Source organism: Marmota monax, unplaced genomic scaffold, assembly GCF_021218885.2.
Source record: "Marmota monax isolate L192 unplaced genomic scaffold, Marmota_monax_Labrador192_F-V1.1 WCK01_AAM20220418_F8-fsc00006, whole genome shotgun sequence".
NCBI lineage: Eukaryota > Metazoa > Chordata > Mammalia > Rodentia > Sciuridae > Marmota > Marmota monax.
The window spans coordinates 20,682,386-20,702,351 of record NW_026693712.1 but is presented as its reverse complement, the minus strand read 5'-3'; the positions used below and the strand labels follow the sequence as shown (position 1 = coordinate 20,702,351).

Below are 19,966 nucleotides of genomic sequence, written 5' to 3'. Positions count from 1 at the left end.
AGTTCAAAGAGGAAGTGAAATATTCTGTACATTATCCGTAGAAGCCAATATGTTATAATCTTTTGGTTAGTTAGCCCCAGCTGCAAGATCATGAATTAACTCACTGACAGGTATACTCTAAGTATCAATAAATTCCCAATTGTTCTATAAATCACTTACAAGTTTTAGATGTCTCCAAGAAGGCTGCGTTCTTCCCACTGAATGTTTTCCAAGTTATAACTAATGTTTGTCTGAAGTTGTTGGAACTCCTGAATATTTGGACATTTAATGTTTTATCCCTACTACTAAATCAAGAAGCTTGAATTTCTTTTAGATTGCCTAAACTGTATGTCATAAAGTATAGATTAATCTAAATACTGTACCCAAATATCTGCAAAGAGCTATAAATATAAAAATGATTTATTAGTTAAAAACAAGAGAAATATTTACCTCTCAAGATGGCCTTCCTCACTATCACCATGGTCACTGCATGGCTCTAATAGTATACCTACAGACTGGAAAAAAGAATACCACCACTGTATTAATGGAGCTCCCAACACTCATATATGAGAGAAAGTGGCCAATGAAATTAAGATACTAGATTATGGGTTAGTCATAACAACAACCCTCTTTAGCTATCATTTAAAATAACAACCTGTGGGAACTGGCATTTCTTTGTACAGACAGTAACTTATCATCCCTCAAAATCTGAATCATATTAAGCATAGTAGGGATCCTGCATTTCTTAGGTACCACCAATATTATTATTCTCCTGCAAAAAATGGTGGCCTTTCTGAGTTTTCTTGTCTACTACTGTTTGCTTTGTTTTTCCTTAGTCACAAACCAAAGTTGGTGAATTCCTACAGGAAAAAGAAGAGTCCTGGAGAACTTCACCAGATTCCTTTATCATGTGCATATGAAATAAAAACTGCTTTCCACTCAGGGTGCTCCTCGGACACAGGAAACACCTCCCCCCAACACACACATACCATTTTCCAATGAGCTTAGTTATACCACCATCATCATAATTCCCCCACAAATTTAAAAACCTCCCAAGTCTAATGCAAATACCCTGAGCATTACTATAAGGTATATTAAATTTTTGGTATTTTTGATGATCATCTCTAAAATCAACAAAATTTTAATTTTCTTCTCAGATTCTTTAAAAACTACCACTTGTCCAGTTTTGTTTAGTGTGAAATGAAGTGCACAATTATCTGAAAAAAGCTAATCAATTACTTTTTCCCTTTTCTAACTAATTATCTCCACAAAGCTGAACTGTCTCAAATAATCTATAGCAGCAGACTGAAAATAGAAGCAAAAGTGAGAATTGAGGTGTCTTCTAAGTCAGACAGGCATTAATATTTGCAAACATAAAACAATACAACTCTTTAAACTACAAAATTTTTATGAATAGTTGTTTATTAAGAAAAAAGTGGCTGGGCATGGTGGTATATGTCTGTAGTTCCAGCTACAAAGGAGGCTAAGGCAGCAGGAGAGCTTGAGACCAAATTTCAAGGCCAGCCTGAGCAATAGAGTAGGAAAAAAAGGTGGAAAGAAGGAAAGAAAAAGCAACCTTATTTATATTTTATTATAATGCTTAATTAATATTTTTAAAGTTTTTTGTTTTTATTTCTAATATGGTAAATACTGATAGATATACCTATGTAAATAAAAGCTCTTTGGGATCCCCATAATTTTTAATAGTAAAGGGGCCCCAAGACCCAAAGTGTGAGTACTGATGTAAAAATTGTACTTCAAGCAACCTTTAAGCTCTAGAACACAGCCTTACATTCTGAAGGTTTCTAGGCACATTAAAAAAAGAATTACCCAATATTTAAAATATTACCCTGAATAAATGCTTAAAATGAGCCTTAGTATCTATTTTTTTTTTAAAGTTTCTTTTTTTTTTTTTGGTAGTTGTAGATGGACAGAATGCCTTTATTTTATTTGTTTATTTTTATGTGGTGCTGAGGATCGAACCCAGTGCCTCACGCATGCTAGGAAAGAGCTCTGCCACTGAGCTACAACCCTAGCCCCAGAGCCTTGATATCTTACTCAAAGAACCAAACTCAAATTCCAGTTCTAACTTCCTCATCACAAATATGAGAATAATAATTAATGTCTACCTTAGAGTTATTATGAGAGAAGCAAAAGAAACAGCTTATACTAAAATCAATAAATTATATTAAAAAGTCATACTATTCCATTGCCAATCCTGTAATTTTTTATCATGAAATAATTGAAACAAAATACAAAGATCAATATTAATATATACATATGCTGTAGTCAGCTTTAGACTAATATTAATTAATATCCACATATGCTGCAGTTAGCTTTAGGCAACATAATTCTTAAATGTGCTTTTCAAATAGTGAAAATCAGTAAACAAAAAGGCAATTGGAGGCAATGTAAAAGATAAAGTAATAATGACCAAAAAAAAAAAAAAAAAAAAAGATAAAGTGACAGAAGTAAAAGCTGAATGCCCAGCAGTGAAGGAAGTAGGATGAAATGAAAAACCAGGTGCCAAACTGCACTGTACATTATGCCTCAGGGTAAAGAAATTAAAGTCAGATCATAATATAGTCAGAGTTCAATTATAGACAACGAAATATATACTTTCTTTAAATATTAGTAAAAATGTATGTTTCATCACATTTATTTCCTCAGAATTCATTAAAGATTAAATATTCATTCATATGTGGGTAGAGAAGAGCTTGGTCATTTGCTAAAATATTAGCTGGCAAAATAACTCATATCTCCCTCCCCATTGTGCCTTTCCACACACATCAGAGTCCTCAAATGGAAGGAAGCTACTCTGGTCTCAAAGTAAGCTAGAGAGCTTTTGTGGTAAGCAGTGATAATAGTAGGAGCAGCTGCCCCACAGACATAATACCAACATCTTAGGGGCTGTCAGTGTTTACTGCCAGGAACTAATTAAGGCCTGGTTAGCATTTCCAGAAACTGTTCTCTACCTATTCCTTAGCCATCAATAACTGGTGCTTCCACATTGCTTAGTTTTGCTTTCTCCCATCTCCACTTACCTAGCTCTGCTCAAGCATGCTAGTTACTTCTTTTTAAATAGGTTAAAAATTTCTCAATCCACTCTGTGCATTTAATATGTTTTAATATATAATAAACTGCATACTAAGATAGTTCAATCTAGTCCACTTTCTTTCTTCCTTTTTAAGTTGTTGATAGATCTTTATTTATTTACACGTGGTGCTGAGATTCGAACCCAGTGCCTCACACATGCCAGGCAAGTATACTACGGCTGAGCCACAGCTTCAGCCCTAGTCCACTTTCTTTTACTGAGTTAATATAATCAAAACTGATGCGGTCCCATTATAGTAAAGTCAAATGACAGCCATTTCTTCCTCTTGGCTGCCTGCTAGTTTCCCCCAAAAACTTATGGCCTCCACTTCAAAAATGAGGTAACTCCATTTTAGCAGTTTCTATTTGCAATACATGAATAATTTCAATCTTTAGGGAGTACCACAAATGAATGTACTCTGAAATAGATGAGTTTTATGGACGTTTACTGATAAATCCAGATATTCTTAAGTGCCCTCTGATCAAACTACTGATCTTCACACAGTTGCAAATCCCTAAAACAGCCCAAATGACTGTACAACTTGCTGCATCTACTAAAAATCTAGAGAGACAAATTTCACAAGAAAATCTGAAAAAAATACTGATTTGTAAAACACGTATCTTTTGAGGGGAGGGGAAGTGGGACTTGAACCCAGGGGTGCTGTACTTCTAAGCTAAATCCCAGCCCTTTTAAAAAATGTTTCTTTTGAAACAGGTCTAAGTTGCGTGGGCAAACTTGGAATTTCTCTTCTTCCTGCCTCAGCCTCCTGAGTGGCTATACCAGCGTACCTAACTTATAACTTATTATGGGCTGGCATTATGGCTCAGCGGTAAAGCCCTCGCCTAGCATGTGCGAGGCCCTGGGTTGGATCCTCAGCACCACATAAAAATAAGGATATTTTGTTCAACTACAACTAAAAAATAAATATTTAAAACTAAAATAAAATAAAAGACATATCTAACATGTTACCCAAAATATATAAGGAACTCAAACTCAACAATAAGAAAACAGCCTAATTTAAAAATGAGCAAAACACACCAAAGAAAATATACACATGGTAAATAAACACATGAAACACATCATTAGGGAATTCAAAATTCAAACAATAATGTACCACTATACACCTACCAGAATAGCCAAAATCCAAAACACTTATAACAACATCCAGTGTGGCAAGGATGTATAGTTCTCATTTGTGCTGGAAAATGAATGAGAAACTCATTCAAATTTATGTAGGCATTTAGATTATACTATGGGTGGCATTCAAATCGATGGGGAAAAGATAGGTAATTCAAAAAATTTATGTGTTAACTAAGTAAACATCTAGAAAAAAGTAGAATTCACTCTATATCTTACACCATAATAAATTTCAAAGGAGTTAAATATTTCAATGCAAAAAATAAAGCCACAGAAGTATTTTTTTAAAAAAAGAACTTTTCAACTATGACATAAAACCTAAAGGGGAAAAAAAAAAAAAACAGATAAAATTGACACTGCCAAAAATGAACTTCAGCACTCAAAAGACAACAAATTTAAAATGTTTAGATTACCACAAAAAAGGGAATATTTCCTTAATAAATAAAAGTGCCTGTAAATCAAAAAGGGAAAATCCAACCATCCAACAGAAGAATGTCAAAAGTATACAGGCAACTAAAAGTAAAAAAAAAAAAAAAAAAAAAAAAAAAAAAAGACGCTGAAGCTGTGTGCAGTGGCGTACACCTGTAAATCCCAGCAGCTTGGGAAGCTGAGACAGGAGGATCAAGGGTTCAAAGCCAGCCTCAGGAAAAGTGAGGCACTTAGCAACTCAGTGAGACCCTGTCTCTAAATAAAATACAAAATAGAGCTGGGGATGTGGCTCAGTGGTCTAGTGCCCTTGAGTTCAATCCCCATTACCCACCCACTCCCTCAAAAAAATAGGCATTGAACATTTTTACAAAAATATCAATGGAGGGCCAGGGATTTAGCTCAATGGGAGAGCCACTTGCTTGGCAGGCACAAGGCCCAGAGTTTGATCAGCAACACTGCCCAAAAAAACATACAAAAATGTCAATGGAAACAAAAATCACAATTTACAATTTTCACTAACCAGACTGTAATAAAAAAAAATCTGCCAAGGGCATAGTGAAATAGATACTAGTACACATTGCTAGTGACTGACAGTATAAACTTGGTTCAATGGAGGGCAATTTGGAAATACATAACAAAATTACAAATATATACAAATAAACTTAATTTTCCTATCTAAACAATATCCTTTTTTAATATATTTTTTTAGTTGTAGTTGGATACAATATCTTTTAATGAATTAATTTATTTTTATGTGGTGCTGAGGATCAAACCCAGGGCCTCGCCCATGCTAGGCGAGCATTTTACCGCTGAGCCACAACCCCAGCCCCTAAACAATATCTTTTCAAGAAGTTAATATTTTAGAACTCTATAAAACAAAAACCAGTTATCCATACATAAAGCTTTCTTAAAAAATTGGTGCTATTAACCCTATTGGCAAAGCCATATATCACTATCACACCTAAAAATATTTCACAGTAATCCCTTAATATCATCAAATACCCAGTCAGGGTTTGTTTCCCCTGTTGTCTTAATTTTTAACTAGAATTTGTTTATTTGAAAATGAACCCAAATAAAATACAAGGATTATAATTGGTCATTACCTCTCTTATCTCTCTCTCTCTCTCTTTTTTTTTTTTTTGTAGTTGTAGATAGCATGTCTTTATTTTATTTATTTTTGTATGCAGTGCTAAGGATCGAACCCAGTGCCTCATACATGCTAGGCAAGTGCTCTGCCACTGAGCCACAGCACCAGCCCTCTTATATCTCTTTTAATCTACATCTCCCTATCTGTCGGGAGCCATGATTTGAATTATGGTATCTGATTGTCTGGCCACAAAAGTGTTCCTCTGCTGGGAACTCTTGGTGCAAAGACAGGAGTGAGACTGCCCAGTTGCCATGGTGACGCCCTGTTCAAAAGAGGTTCATGTTTGCCACAAGACTATCAGTCTTGACCCTGAGTTCAGATACCAGCTGCCAGTGGTAAAGAATCATGAGCATAAGTTGATGATTTTAATTGGGCCACTAGTCTTCAACCTTGGTCCTGCTTGCTTTGAAGCAGCTTTCTCACAGAAAACCCTTTTGATGTTAAAAACCTATAAAATAAACACGCTGAGCTAGCTCTGGGTCATTACATCTCCCTCAGGGTGTAATGAACCACCTGGTCTCAGCTTTCTCTCTCTGTGTGTCTATCTTTTCTAATCCCCCATCACCCCTCGTAGGGTTTCTAAATTAAGGGTGGTGCAGGTGGAAGCACCTATTTCCCTCTTTTTATTTATATATTTTACCTAAGAATATTTTCCTTTTCTCTTCTTTTTTTAACCTTGATGTTGGGAACCAAAGCCAGGTGCTCACACACGCTAGTCAAGTGCTCTACCACAGCAAACCGAATCTTTTGTGCTATAGTACATGAGCAAATTTTAAGGATACTCTCATGGAATGTTTGCTGAAATAAGTTGACAGCAAAGGGAACAAAACACACCCGACACAATGATTAAGGGCAAGAATTCTGAAGCTAAATTGCCTGGGCTTACAGCATGGCTCTGCCACTTTTGAGTCACTTGACTTAACTCTCTGTGCCTCAGTTTTCTCACTTTGAAATAAATGAGGATGACAATAGTAAAAAAAAAAAAAAAAAAAAAAAAAAAAAATTGGTGCTAAGGACTGAACCCAGGGCACTGCACATGTTAAGAATACTCTACAGCCCCATACAACATTTAATCACTAGAGGTCCCAAGATTAATTTCATATTGGCTAATCAACAACCACTGTGGTACTATGGTCTGAGTAGCACCTAGTATTCTTCAGTTTATTTTAATGGCGTTGTTTACAATGCTAAAAATAATCTCATTTCCTTATATTGCAAGTCAATTTCTGAGAAACAATCTTCTCACTAGGGATGTAGTTCAGTGGTAGAGTGCTTTCCCAGCATGCACAAGTTCCTGGGTTCAATCCCCAGTACCCAAGAGCCGAGAAAAATTCCTCAGGCAATCTTCAAAATTATTTTTTGTAGCTAAAACCTTGGTCTCTTTACAATATTCTAATCCAGGACTGGCAAACTATAGGCTACTAGCCAAATTCAGTTCAGTCTCACTTTTTTATGGTTAGTAATGTAAGAATGGTTTTTACACTTTTACCATCTCCAGTACTAGGGATTTACCCAGCCTTACTTTACCACTGAGCTATATCTATAGTTTTTTTCATCTGAGACAGGGTTTCACTAAGTTTCTGAGACTGGCCTTAGTACTTGCAATTCTCTTGCCTCGGCTTCCTGAGTTACTGGGATTATTAGGCTGCACCACTGCAATGGAGCACAAGGTGTTTACATTTTTAAATGGTTGTGTGTGCATGGGGAAGGAGATCAAAAGAATATATTATAACATAAAAAATATAATAAATCAGATTTAGGGACCATAAATAAACTTTTTGGATTTTTTTGGCAGTGCTGGAGATCAAACCCAGGACGGTATGCACACTTAGCAAGTACTCTACCAATGAGCTACAACCCCCACCAGCCCTAAAATAAAGTTTTTTTGGAATACAGCCATGCTTATTTGTTTACATATTTTCTCTAGTTGCTACCACAACAGAACAGTTGTGACAGACCATATGCCCACAAAACCTAAAACATTGACTGACCCTTTACAAGAAGTTGGCTGACCTCTACTTTAATTAGCCTTACACGTTCCTGGACTTTGGTTAATTTTTACCTAAGCCACTTGAATCATACCATGTCATAAGACACTTGAAACTGATACATCCTCTTCAACTCACATTTCCCTCTTCTGGCAACTTCTTCACCTTGCTGTCATACTAAAGGCCCCATTTCAAGTTTCCAACCCACTTAACATGTACTCTACACCCTGGTCAACTATTTTAAAGATATTTTATCAAAATCTTTCCCAGTGGTGTCTAGTTTATTATCAGCTTTCTTTCCTCCAGTGGAAAAATGTTACAAGAAGATGTCACACAATGTACCTTGCTAGTTTAGTTCACTACAAACTCATACCATCAAACTTCAGCTAGTCCTCCAATGGTTCTATTTGATTTCTTTTTTCCCATGCAGGATCTTGAAAAACTACCTCTTTCTTCAAACTACAAACCCTATTCCTATCTCTTCACCCTCTGCAAATGAGGCATTTCATTAAAAAAAAAAAAATCTTAAATAAGATGTCCAAATCACCTCCTGGTTCAAAAGCATTATGTATCTTCCCTTCAACTGCCGATTAAAAACAACTTTTCCTATTTAGAAATAATCACTGAACCTGTGATTGAGGAAAGAATCATCTTTCCTCCCTTTCTCACTGCCACCACCATGCAGTATTCCACAAATTATCCTACTTCTTTACATTTTTTAATCTTTCCCTATCTATGTTGATTCTCAACATACTGTTGATATACACAAATCACCATTTGATAGAAAAGGGGGTCGGAGAGCTATACCACAATCACGCTATGCAATTAGAATTCTCTTTCCTTCATTTTCAATACAAAACTTGTACTTGTCTAAAAAGCATTCCAGCCAGGTGCACTGGCACAGGCCTGCAATACCAGCAGCTTGGGAAGCTGAGGCAAGAGGATCACAAGTTACAGTTAACCTCAGCAACTTAGCAAGGCCCTAGCAACTTAGTGAGATGGTCTCAAAATAAAAAGGGCTGGGGATGTGGCTGACTGCATTGGTTAAGCACCCCTGGATTCAATCCCTGGTACAAAAAAAAAAAACAAAAAAACAAAAAAAACCCACACTTCACTGCTTCTATCTTTCTATCTGCTTGTCTGATACTCATCCTCAATCACTAACATCTGTTTTCTTCCATGAAATTCACTACCTACGAAGCACCTTTCTTTAACAATAATCTGTATCTCTAAATCCAATGAATTTCTTTAATTGGAATTAAATTTTTATGTTTAGATTGACTATAAATCAATAGAAACTATCAGAATCTAAATATAAAAGAATCTAAGAAAATCTAGGTCACCTGTAACCCTATCAGCCAGATGGCCACTGGAAATATTTTACCATATTTCTTTTTTTTTTTAAAAAAAAAAGAGAGAGAGAGAGAGAGAGAGAATTTTAATATTTATTTTTTAGTTCTCGGCGGACACAACATCTTTGTTTGTATGTGGTGCTGAGGATCGAACCCAGGCCGCACGCATGCCAGGCAAGCTCGCTACCACTTGAGCCACATCCCCAGCCCTACCATATTTCTTATATACACAAAAATTGGTAATTCATTAAGCCAAGTATTCTACACTTGGATTTTTAAAAAATAACTTTCATGACTATTACTCATATCTTTAAAACAATATCAAATGATTCAGCAATGCTCCATTATATGGATATACCATGATTTGACTATTTCCCAGTTATTGAAGTTTTTAATGTCTCTCAATTTTTCTCCTGCAAATAAACCTACAATGAGAATTCTAGTAGGCAAATCTTTGCATGCATCTCCGATTTGTGTACATTTCCTTAGGATATACTCCAAGATTTTGAGATTTCTAGATATAAGGTTTAACATCTTTTGTTCTTATTATAAATGTGTTTCCAGGAAAATCTGTAGCAATTTTTACTTCCATTGCCTGTGTATGAGACTGCCATTCTCAACTTGCCCTCACCGGCATTAAATATATTGTTCCCAGGTTACTTTATTATTCTTTTTTTCAACAGTGAGGCAAAGAAAACCACCACTTTAGACTTATATATAGCCTCACTAGTAAGCAAATAAAATTAAACATACTTTTCCTATTTTATTTGTGCACATTTGCCTCCCACCTTTTTTTTTTTTTTAACTTTTTAGTTTCACAAAATTCTTAAGGGTAAAAACAATCTGTTTTGACATTCCCAACTTTTATGGCCATCACTATTTCTTCCTTTAAGAATACAGAGATGGGTTAGGGCTGTAGCTCTGTGGTAGAGCGCTTGCCTCGCATGTGTGAGGCACTGGGTTCGATCCTCAGCACTACATAAAAATAAATAAAAATATTGTGTCCATCTACAACTAAAAAAAAAAGAATACAGAGATTACTGGGGTTTCCTCAACCTACTTTTCCTCTCTTAAGTCACTGCTCTGGCAATTCCATTCACTCATAACCAAAGAAGTCCCATCACCAACCAAAGTTTAAGACTCAACTTTTTTATTCATGTTGGTATTGTATCCCAGTTACATAAAAATGACCACTTTTACAATCTCTTATTGGGTTCCTTACCCAAGTTTATAGCTAAAATCCCCCCCCCCTTTTTGGTACTGGGAATTAAACCCAGGGGCACTTGACCACTTAGGTACATCCCCAGCTCTTTATATTTTTTGAAACAGGGTCTCACTAAATTGCTGAGGGTGGCCTTTAACTTGTGATCTTCCTGTCTCAGCCTCCCAAGTTGCTGGGATTACAGCATGTGCCAACATGTCCAGTTTAGCTAAATCTTTATTGTTTTCACCTTTGTAATTGCTTTTATTCTCCTTCCTTCTCTTGTGCTGGTATTTCAAACCATTATACGTTCTCACCAAATCTAGCGCAAAAAACCTACTAGCTGTCCCCCCCCCCACCCCAGCCTCCGATCTTCCTTACATCTATTTTCTATAAGTTTACTACAATAGCCGCCTTCTTAAAAATAGAGATCTGGGTACACCATTCCCTTTGCTTCAAAGTTTTCTATAGAAAACTTTTTTTTTCCTTCAGTGGAGAAAATCCATGCAAACCTACCAATATTTCCTTATTTTCTACAATATATCCTCCCACAATGCCCTGAACCCTACAATCACCAATGTTTCACTAACATCCAACATTTCCCTGTAATCTTTACTCATGCTATCCATTAAGTCTCCCCTATAAACTTCTAACAAAATCCAACCTCAAAAAGACTGTGTCTGAAATCCCCCTCCTCCAAAAAGCCTTCTATAATTATCCTGGCCAGAAATTCTTTCCTCTTCTATAAGATAACATTGGTTATATTCAGTATTATAAACTGCATGCATGTCCAATATAAATTATCAAGTCATTAAAAATTTAATTATGTGTTCGTATTTTTCAGGTAACCAAGTATTGCATATTACATTAAGCAAAAATATGCCAAACTAAAATGACTTATTCAACTAAGAAAATTATTATGTATTTTAGCTAGAAAAGGTAGGAGGAAAATGGGGAAATGCTGAGGTTTTTTTAAAAAAAATTTTTTTTAGTTATCAATGAACTTTATTTTTATTTATTTATATGTAATGCTGAGAATTGAACCCAGTGCCTCTCACATGCTAGGCAAGCACTCTATCACTGAGCCACAACCCCAGCCCAGTGCTGGGTTTTTTTCTCAAGGTCAAGAACCCATCATTCATAAATATATCCTAAAATCAATTTTTAAAAGAATTCTTGCTTTCTTTTGTGTGTCTCTGTGTTATTTTTTGTCTGTTTAGTTTTTAGCACTGGGGATTGAATCCAGGGACACTCTAAAACTAAGCTACATTCTCAGGCCTTATCATTTTTCATTTTGAGACAGGGTCTCTTGAAGTTGCCCAGGATGGGGTAGAACACATGATCTTGTCTCCCGATTCACTGGATTACAGGTGTGCACCACTGTATCCAGCTCCTGCTTTCTTAACAAAGTAATATACAAATTTAATTCAATAAATTATTATTATTTTAATTTTCAGTTGTAGATGGACACAATACTTTTTAAATTGTTTTTTAGTTATACATGGACACAATACCTTTATTTTGTTAATTTAATTTGTTTATGTGGTGCTGGGGATCGAACCCAGTGCCTCACACATGCCAGGCAAGCGCTCTACCACTGAGCCACAACCCCAGCCCAGGACACAATACTTTTATTTATTAATTTTTATATGGTGCTGAGAATCAAACCCAGTGCCTCACACATGCTATGCAAGGTGGGTGTGGGTGGGTTGGGGGGGGGCAATCAGCAAAGGGATTTGTTATAGCCAGTGAAATAGGAAAAAAAAAAAAAAAGTAAGATATCCTGAAAGCCAAATGTAGAAGGATTATCAAAGGAGCAGAATTAAATTTTGATATTCGGTCAAGTAAAACTTTATATGAACATCTCTGGTGATTTCCAAGAGAAGTTTCAGCAGAATTATGGCTGAAAAGAATGAGAGGAGCCAGACACAGTAGTGCACACCTGTAATCCCAGCGATATGGGAGATTGAGGCAAGAGGATCACAAGTTCAAGGCCAGTCTCAACAATTTAGCAAGGTCCTAAGAAATTAGTGAAACCCTCTCTCAAAATAAACAATAGGGTTAAGTACCCCTGGGTTCAATCCTTGGTACCAAAAAAATAAATAAATAATAGTAGTATGCTATTTATCTATGATGTATTCTAGATAAAACTGCACTGTGCCTTAGGGCACAGATATAGACAAGCCCTTCCAGAATTTTATTATAAACAGAAACAGCTATCTTGATGTAGGCTATATCAGTATGAAAGGCCAAGAGATAGTTTTTTGGGTTTTTTTGGTTTTCCCCTGAATAGGGGAGAGATTTCAGTATTAAAAACATTGTTTTATACCAATGGATGATTCAGTAAACAGGCAGATACTGATAATCTAGAAAAGGGCAAGGGAACAACTACAAAAAGCACTAACTGAATAGGTAAAAAGGGATTAATCTAATAAATACAAATCAGTGGAAGTAACAACAGCAGCTGAACTTCAGGGACAGTTTTCTTTCTTTCTTTTTGGTACTGGGGATTGAACTCGGGCACTCAACCACTGAGCCACATCTCTAGTCCTATTTTGTTATTTAAAGACAGGGTTCTTGCTGAGTTTCTTAGAGCCTTGCTTTTTGCTGAGGCTGGCTTTGAACTCACGATCCTCTGCCTTAGCCTCCCCCAAGCTGCTGGGATTACAGGCATGCGTCACTGCACCCAGCTCTGGGATAGTTTTCTAGTTAATAATCTAATAGGACACACACATCTCTCTCTCTCTCTCTCTCTCTCTCTCTCTCTCTCTCTCACACACACACACACACACACACACACACACACAGTTTTCTAGTTAATAATCTAATAGGACACACACATCACTCACACATACACATACACGTTTTCCCTTCTCATTCTTACTGGGAATTGAACCCAGGACACTCTACCAACGAGCTATATCCCAACCCTTGATATTCTTTTTAAGATAGGGTCTTACCAAGTTACCCAGGCTGGCCTCAAACGTACAATCCTCCTGTGTAATGGGATTGCAGGTTTGCATCACCACACTCAGATACTTTTACTTCGTTTTATCTTCAAAATAATTCTCTAATGTAGGTATTACCCCCACTTGTTCATGGGAAAGCACAAAGTAGCTCAGAAGCCAGGTAACTTGGCCAAAGTAACAAGTTATTAGGCTATTAATTTGTAAAGATCGGGCTAGAATACAGCTCAGTGATACAGCACTTGCCTTGCATGTGTGAAGCCTTGGGTTCAATTTCTACCACTACCCAGAAGAAAAAAAAAAAGTCTGCATTCTCCCTTGAATGTGTACACCTTATTGTCCTAAATTAATCTGTCTCAATTAAAAATAAAAATTCAAATGTGTTGATTCTAAATTCCTTATTATACTTATTTTCTTGTATGGATTAGATTGGAAACGTGAAGAAAACTTCCTTATCTATTCATTTAGTATCTTATGTTAAACTTACCAAAACTACACCTGGAAATACATCTTAAAAGTCCTGCCTTTGTACATTTTTTTAAATTAATTTTTTTTAACATATGACAGCAGAATGCATTACAATTCATATCATACATATAGAGCACAATTTTTCATATCTCTGGCTGTATACAAAGTATATTCACACCAATTCGTGTCTTCATACATGTACTTTGGATAAAGATGTCCACCACATTCCACCATCATTTCTAACCCCATGCTTCCTCCATTCCCCTCCCTCTGCTTTTGTACAATAATTACTTTTGCAATAATTAATTGCAATTAATAATTTCACAAAACAACGCTACCACCAACAAATGTGACAGTGACAATATTTTAGTTATTTTAAAAATATGATGCTTGCCTTGCATGCAAAAGACCCTGGGTTCAATCCCCAGCAACCACACATACACACAAACACACAAAAATAAATTAAATTTAAAAAAAAAAAAACATGTTCATGGGTTTTTTCTAATTTCTGTGTAAAGATCCCAGAAGTGGGGTCAGACTGTGCCATCCTAAAATATGCCTCTTTTGTGTAACAATTATATTGAGCGGATTAGTTTGTGAAATTACAAACACAAAAGTGCTGAAGTTTGAATCCAGGGCCTTACACATGCAAGACCAGCACACTACCATACAGCTATAACACCCACCATACAGTACCCTTTTTTAAGAGAAATTTTCTATATAATGTAAATATCCATTCGTAAGGCTATCTCCTCTGTTCCAGGAAGAGAAGGATGAATAAATGACTAGAAACTCTTATCAGTCTGCTTATTGAACCTTACTTTTGTTTAGGGTGCTTTTCCTATTCATCTCATTGTAACTAGGTCTTTCCCATACCCTTCTTTCTTTATCTTAAGGATGCTGGTATTTAAGCTTTCCCTTAGAGATTTACTGTTTCCCCATCTCCCATGTTTATATAAGGTATACATGTTATTAAACATACTCATTTTTCTCATTCATCTTTCTTTTGTTATAGGGGTTCCCCTAACTACTACAAAGAGAAAATTATTTTTCTTCTGTATACCATGTTCCTCAAGAAAACTGAAAACTACAGAAAAACTTTGAAAAATAACAAAATTCAACCACAATACCTCATACTTTATTTCTTTTCAATAAATACATTAAAATACAGGTTTTGTACCTACTTCTTTACTCAATGATGGTTCCCAAACTCTCCTGAAAGAATGTATATTCTGGGAGATTTAAAATCATGACAAATCAGTTTGTCAGCAAATACATTGAACTATAATTTCTGGTATCAAAAGAATATGTGATATAAGCAGAGCTATACATCTAACATGCCTAACATTTTTTTTTTTTTACATTTCTTACCTGGTTATTTTCTTCATCCTCAAATATAAAATCTTGCTGCATAACTTCATTGTCTAAATTAGTGCCAGCCACAGGTTCTGAACAGTCTCTGTTACTACTACTGGCATTAATAATATCATCGGCAATCTCATCCCTATTAATGAAGATTAAAAAAAAATCAGATTAGGTTAATGATAAGCATAACTGTCTTTAAAAAATAAATAAATATTAGTAATGTCCTTTGCATAAAAATCCATATTTTGTCCTATTAACTCAAATCATAAAATCTGCTAATTTATGTATTTTTTCCCTCTTATTGGGATGTTGTCAGAGACTTTGAAAATTTTCAGTCAAATGCCTTCTAAATATGTGTGTGTGTGTGTGTGTGTGAAAGAGTGAAAAAAAAATTCCCTTCCAATACACACTCCTACATGATACTGACCTATTTGTCCTGATTTAATATATATTTACTATTAGAGACCATAGTGTTCAACACCTTATCCAAGTACAACAGGAATAGCTTCTACTGCAGATTTTCTAACTTATACAATTTAGAATATGCAAAATATTGCAGTTTGGGTTTACAAAGATGATACTGCCACCAATGATGAAACATGAGTCATTTCCCCAGTAGTGAAAATATGAATATTGTCTAAGTAAAGGGCAAGTTTCAAGGATCCCAAGCTAAGCTAAAAACAAATTCCAAGGGATTTGCTATTACATCCGTTAAAACATTTCCTATTTCCAGCTTTTAGATACCACCTTTCCTTTCCTATTCAGCCCAAGTACTCCTTATAGATCCAGGTATATAAGCTCTAATTATGTCCTCAAAGCACACAAATCAGGGCTATCATCACACAGAACTGCAGTGTGTCCCATGGCACACATGCACTTGTACAATACAGTATTCCTAAAATTCCAACCATGGTTTTCATATTCAATAGCTATTCTAGTTAGCACTTTTAAAATCAAGTCACCCTACCTGGTATGGTGGCACACACCTGCAGTCCGGCTACTCAGGAGGCTGAGGTAGGAGGATTGCAAGTTTGAGGCTAGTCTGAGCAATTTAGCAAGAGTCTATCTCAAAATTAAGAATGAAAAAGGGGGGGTTGGGGTTGTGGCTCAGCAGTAGATCACTCGTCTAGCATGGGCAGGGGGCTCTGGGTTCAATCCTCAGCACCACATAAAAAATAAAAATAAAATAAAGGTATTATGTCAAACTACAAGCTAAAAAAAAAAAACCAAAAAAATATTTTAAAAAAATAATAAAAAAGGGGGGGCTAACGTTGTGGCTCAATGGTATAGTGCCTGCCTGGCATGTGTGAGGCACTAGGCTCAATCCTCAATACCATATAAATAAATAAATAAAAGTGTTGTGTCCATCTACTACTAAAAAATATTTTTTTTAAATGAAAAAGGGTTTGGCAGGGGATTAGCAAGGATGGTGTAATGTGATAGACATCATTATCCAAAGTACATGTATTAAGACATGAATTGATGTGAACATACTTTATATACAGAGGTATGAAAAAATTGTTCTATATGTGTAATAAGAATTGTGATGCATTCTGCTATCATGTATTTAAAAAATAAAACCAATTAAGAAAAAAGAAAAAGGGTTTGGAATGTAGCTCCATGGTTCAATCTCTAGTACCACAAAAACAAAGAAGTCACTCCACCCAATTAACAAATTTTACTTTCCTACAATACTCCAAATTTGGGTATATCTCACACATCTGTCTCCAAAATACAAACAATACATAAAAATATGAAATCATTTCATTGTGGTCTCTGAGCAAAGTACACATATATCCTAAGTATAGGAATGAGGTGACAGAAAAGTAGGTTAAGTCTGTCCTTCATTAAAACGTTAACAATAGGTAAAATGTCAGATAAACAATGGACGTGATATCATATATAATGGTACTTTTATACAAATTCACTTATTATCATGTGGGGCGGGGAAAGGCTAGTGGCAGAGGATAACAATTTAAATAGCAAAGGATGTTTCTGTCCACCATTACAAAATGACCATATGCACTAGACTAATATTAATCTGCTGTCCCTGTAACTATCTATATAGATCACAGCATGACCATCTCTTACACAGAGTAGGAGTCCAATTTATTTAAGTTATTCTACATACAACATATACTTAGCTTTAAAAAATTTATTGTTTCACCCAGTGTTCAAGGAAGAAACACTGGTTATGATGAACTTAGTATGGAAGAGTTATAAGATTTTCAATGTTAACTAAGTATATACATAATTTACACAAAAGTATTTACAAAGTCACTATTATACTGATTTTCAGAAATACTCAAGCAAAAACTCCATTATTTAAGAAATAAAAGCGTAGTAAGGGGCTGGGGATGTGGCTCAAGTGGTAGCGTGCTCGCCTGGCATGTGTGCAGCCCAGGTTCAATCCTCAGCACCACATAAAAAAAGATGTTGTGTCTGCCGAGAACTAAAAAATAAATATTTTTTTTTAAAAAAAAAAGCGTAGTAAGAAAAAAAATTTTATAACACTCAATAAAAAACATTAAAATGTTCCTTACTGGTTATTAGGTCTTTCCTCAATACAATTAATACTTCCTGCTTCATTATTACATATCAGACTTTGCTGCTGTAAATTCTTAAGATCATGATCTATGCTGCTCTGCAGATCAAAAAGGTGCTGTTCCACAGCTGCTCTAATTGTTCTTTCTAAAACACTAAAAAAGAGAATGCATGTTAGTGAGAAGCAGGCACCCTAACTGGGTATATGGCCATATAAACTTAAATATTAAGACCTATCACAAATAAAACAAATTATTATGGCATTTAAATGGCTAAAAGTATAAAAAGAAATACGCAAAAGAAAACAATAATAACTTAAATTTTAAAATGAAAAAGATGATGCAATACAATCAAGCATAATGTCACAATTATTACTAGATTATTGGAACAATAACCCAATAATTCATTCCTCACTATATAGAAAACCATTTTATATAGACTTTCCAAACCTAAGCTGATAAGGCAAAATAATTTACCAACACCCAGCTATAAAAAATGTAGGGTATTACTCATATTTTCTACATAAATTCTACTTTTTAAAGAAAACTTAATGAAAGCTCTATCAACATTTTTCAATTATTCAAAAGAAACAAAAAATCATCTGAAGAAAGCTCATCTTTTATTTTGAATATCAGTGTAAGAATTTCTTCTTCATTTGTTCCTATTACAGTATATAAAATTGTAATTAGTTTACTGCCTACGTGTAATTTCTAAAGTGAGCACAATAAACTACATGATTCTCATCTCTACAGCTTAGTAATATTTTAAATTCTTAAAAATTTGTCTTCTGTATTACTTACTCTGCAGAGGCTGGTAAGATGCTGGTGGGAGATATATGGGCACTGAAATCAAAGAAAGAAATAAGCTACAGAAATTTTCAATACTATAAATTTTATTTTTTAATTTGTTCTAATTAGATGTACATGAAAAATATTATATTTTTTTCACTACTAAATGACTATACAACGTGCTAAAAATTGTCACATTTGCATTACCTTGATACTGCCAGAATAGCATGCACACACAGTTTCATGCTTTCAATTACATATCAGGTTGGAAGCATTTTCTGAATCTTGTTGGTAAATGTTTTAAATATTAAAGATAAATCTGAGGGCTGTGTTTGTGACTCAATAGTAAAGCACTTGCCTAGCACCTGTAAGTGTGAGGCCTTGGATTTAGTCCCCAGTACCACCAAAAACAAGAAAAAAAAAAAAAAAAAGAAATTTGAGATAACGTATCACTAATAAGACAAAAATTTTTAAAGTATTTATTGCATATTTAATATGAGCCAGAGCTTGACATGCGTTTATCTCATTTAATAGCTCTCAATAGCTAGAAGTTATAATTATTTCTCCCTTTCCATAAAACTGAAGCTCAAAGATGTTAATTACCTGGCCCAAATGCACACAGTACCAGATTGGGGGCCCCAAAATACCTGCTATTAACAAAAATGCTGTTTTGCCCTCAAAAACTAAATCAGTGATTAAAAACAACAAAAGTAGAAAACAGCACAGCATGAATAAATATTTCTAGCAGAGTATTTTTCTAAAGAAACTATTTTTCAGGGGCTGAAGTTGTAGCTCAGTGGTAAAGTGCTTGCCTCATACATGTGAGGCACTAGGTTCGATCCTCAGCACCACATAAATTAACAAAATAAAGGTATTGTGTCCACCTACAATTAAAAAAATATTTTTTAAAAACTATTTTTCACACAAAAGACCTTTAATATTTAGTGGGAGGAGGATAGGATATGCAACTACTTCATCTGGTACTCACTCAAAGAAACATTGATCTATTCCAAGGCTGAAGGAAAAATCAGTTGTATTGGATTCAAGGAAATAGGAGTTACATTAGCAGTTCATAAACATAGGTGGCTTTTTTTTTTTTTAATCATGTGAGGTAAGGTATATTTAAATGACACTGTATATCTAAGCACATCGGACATCTGAGCCACCACTTAGTCATTTCAAGGATTGATCCTTGCACCACACACCCTATTGACCTATATACCACATCTATAGCTACCTTGTCATTGTTTTATGCAAGTTTAAATTGGTTCTGCGAAGATCCTCTAAATAATAATAATAATAATAATAATAATACAATCTATTAACCATTATAAAAGAACAGTCAATCATCAAGCTAATATTCCCATGATTCACTGAGATTCACATTTATCATTCACCCCAAAATCTCCAGGTCTGCCTTGGAAAAGTATATCATTAGCAAACTGCAAAAGTGCTTCAACAGACAACATAGTTAAGCCATCTTTCGTTTGATACACATAACATCATAC

The 19,966-nt window shown here is 35.0% G+C and overlaps 1 protein-coding gene across 13 annotated transcripts in view; it reads right to left on the bottom strand.

Moving 5' to 3' along the window:
* Fam13b (family with sequence similarity 13 member B) overlaps positions 1-19,966 on the bottom strand; it is an 83,367-nt gene that overhangs the window by 24,004 nt on the left and 39,397 nt on the right. For 5 of the 13 annotated variants that reach the window (XM_046460060.2, XM_046460063.2, XM_046460061.1 and 2 more), the window contains 4 exons: positions 18,471-18,512; positions 17,670-17,825; positions 15,133-15,265; positions 430-494 (listed from right to left, as the gene is read on the bottom strand). In XM_046460060.2, the coding sequence (XP_046316016.1) occupies positions 430-494; positions 15,133-15,265; positions 17,670-17,825; positions 18,471-18,512 (396 nt within the window). The remainder of the gene's footprint in view (positions 1-429; positions 495-15,132; positions 15,266-17,669; positions 17,826-18,470; positions 18,513-19,966) is intronic. The other 8 variants (XM_046460066.2, XM_058584306.1, XM_058584307.1 and 5 more) reach the window with 2 other exon arrangements.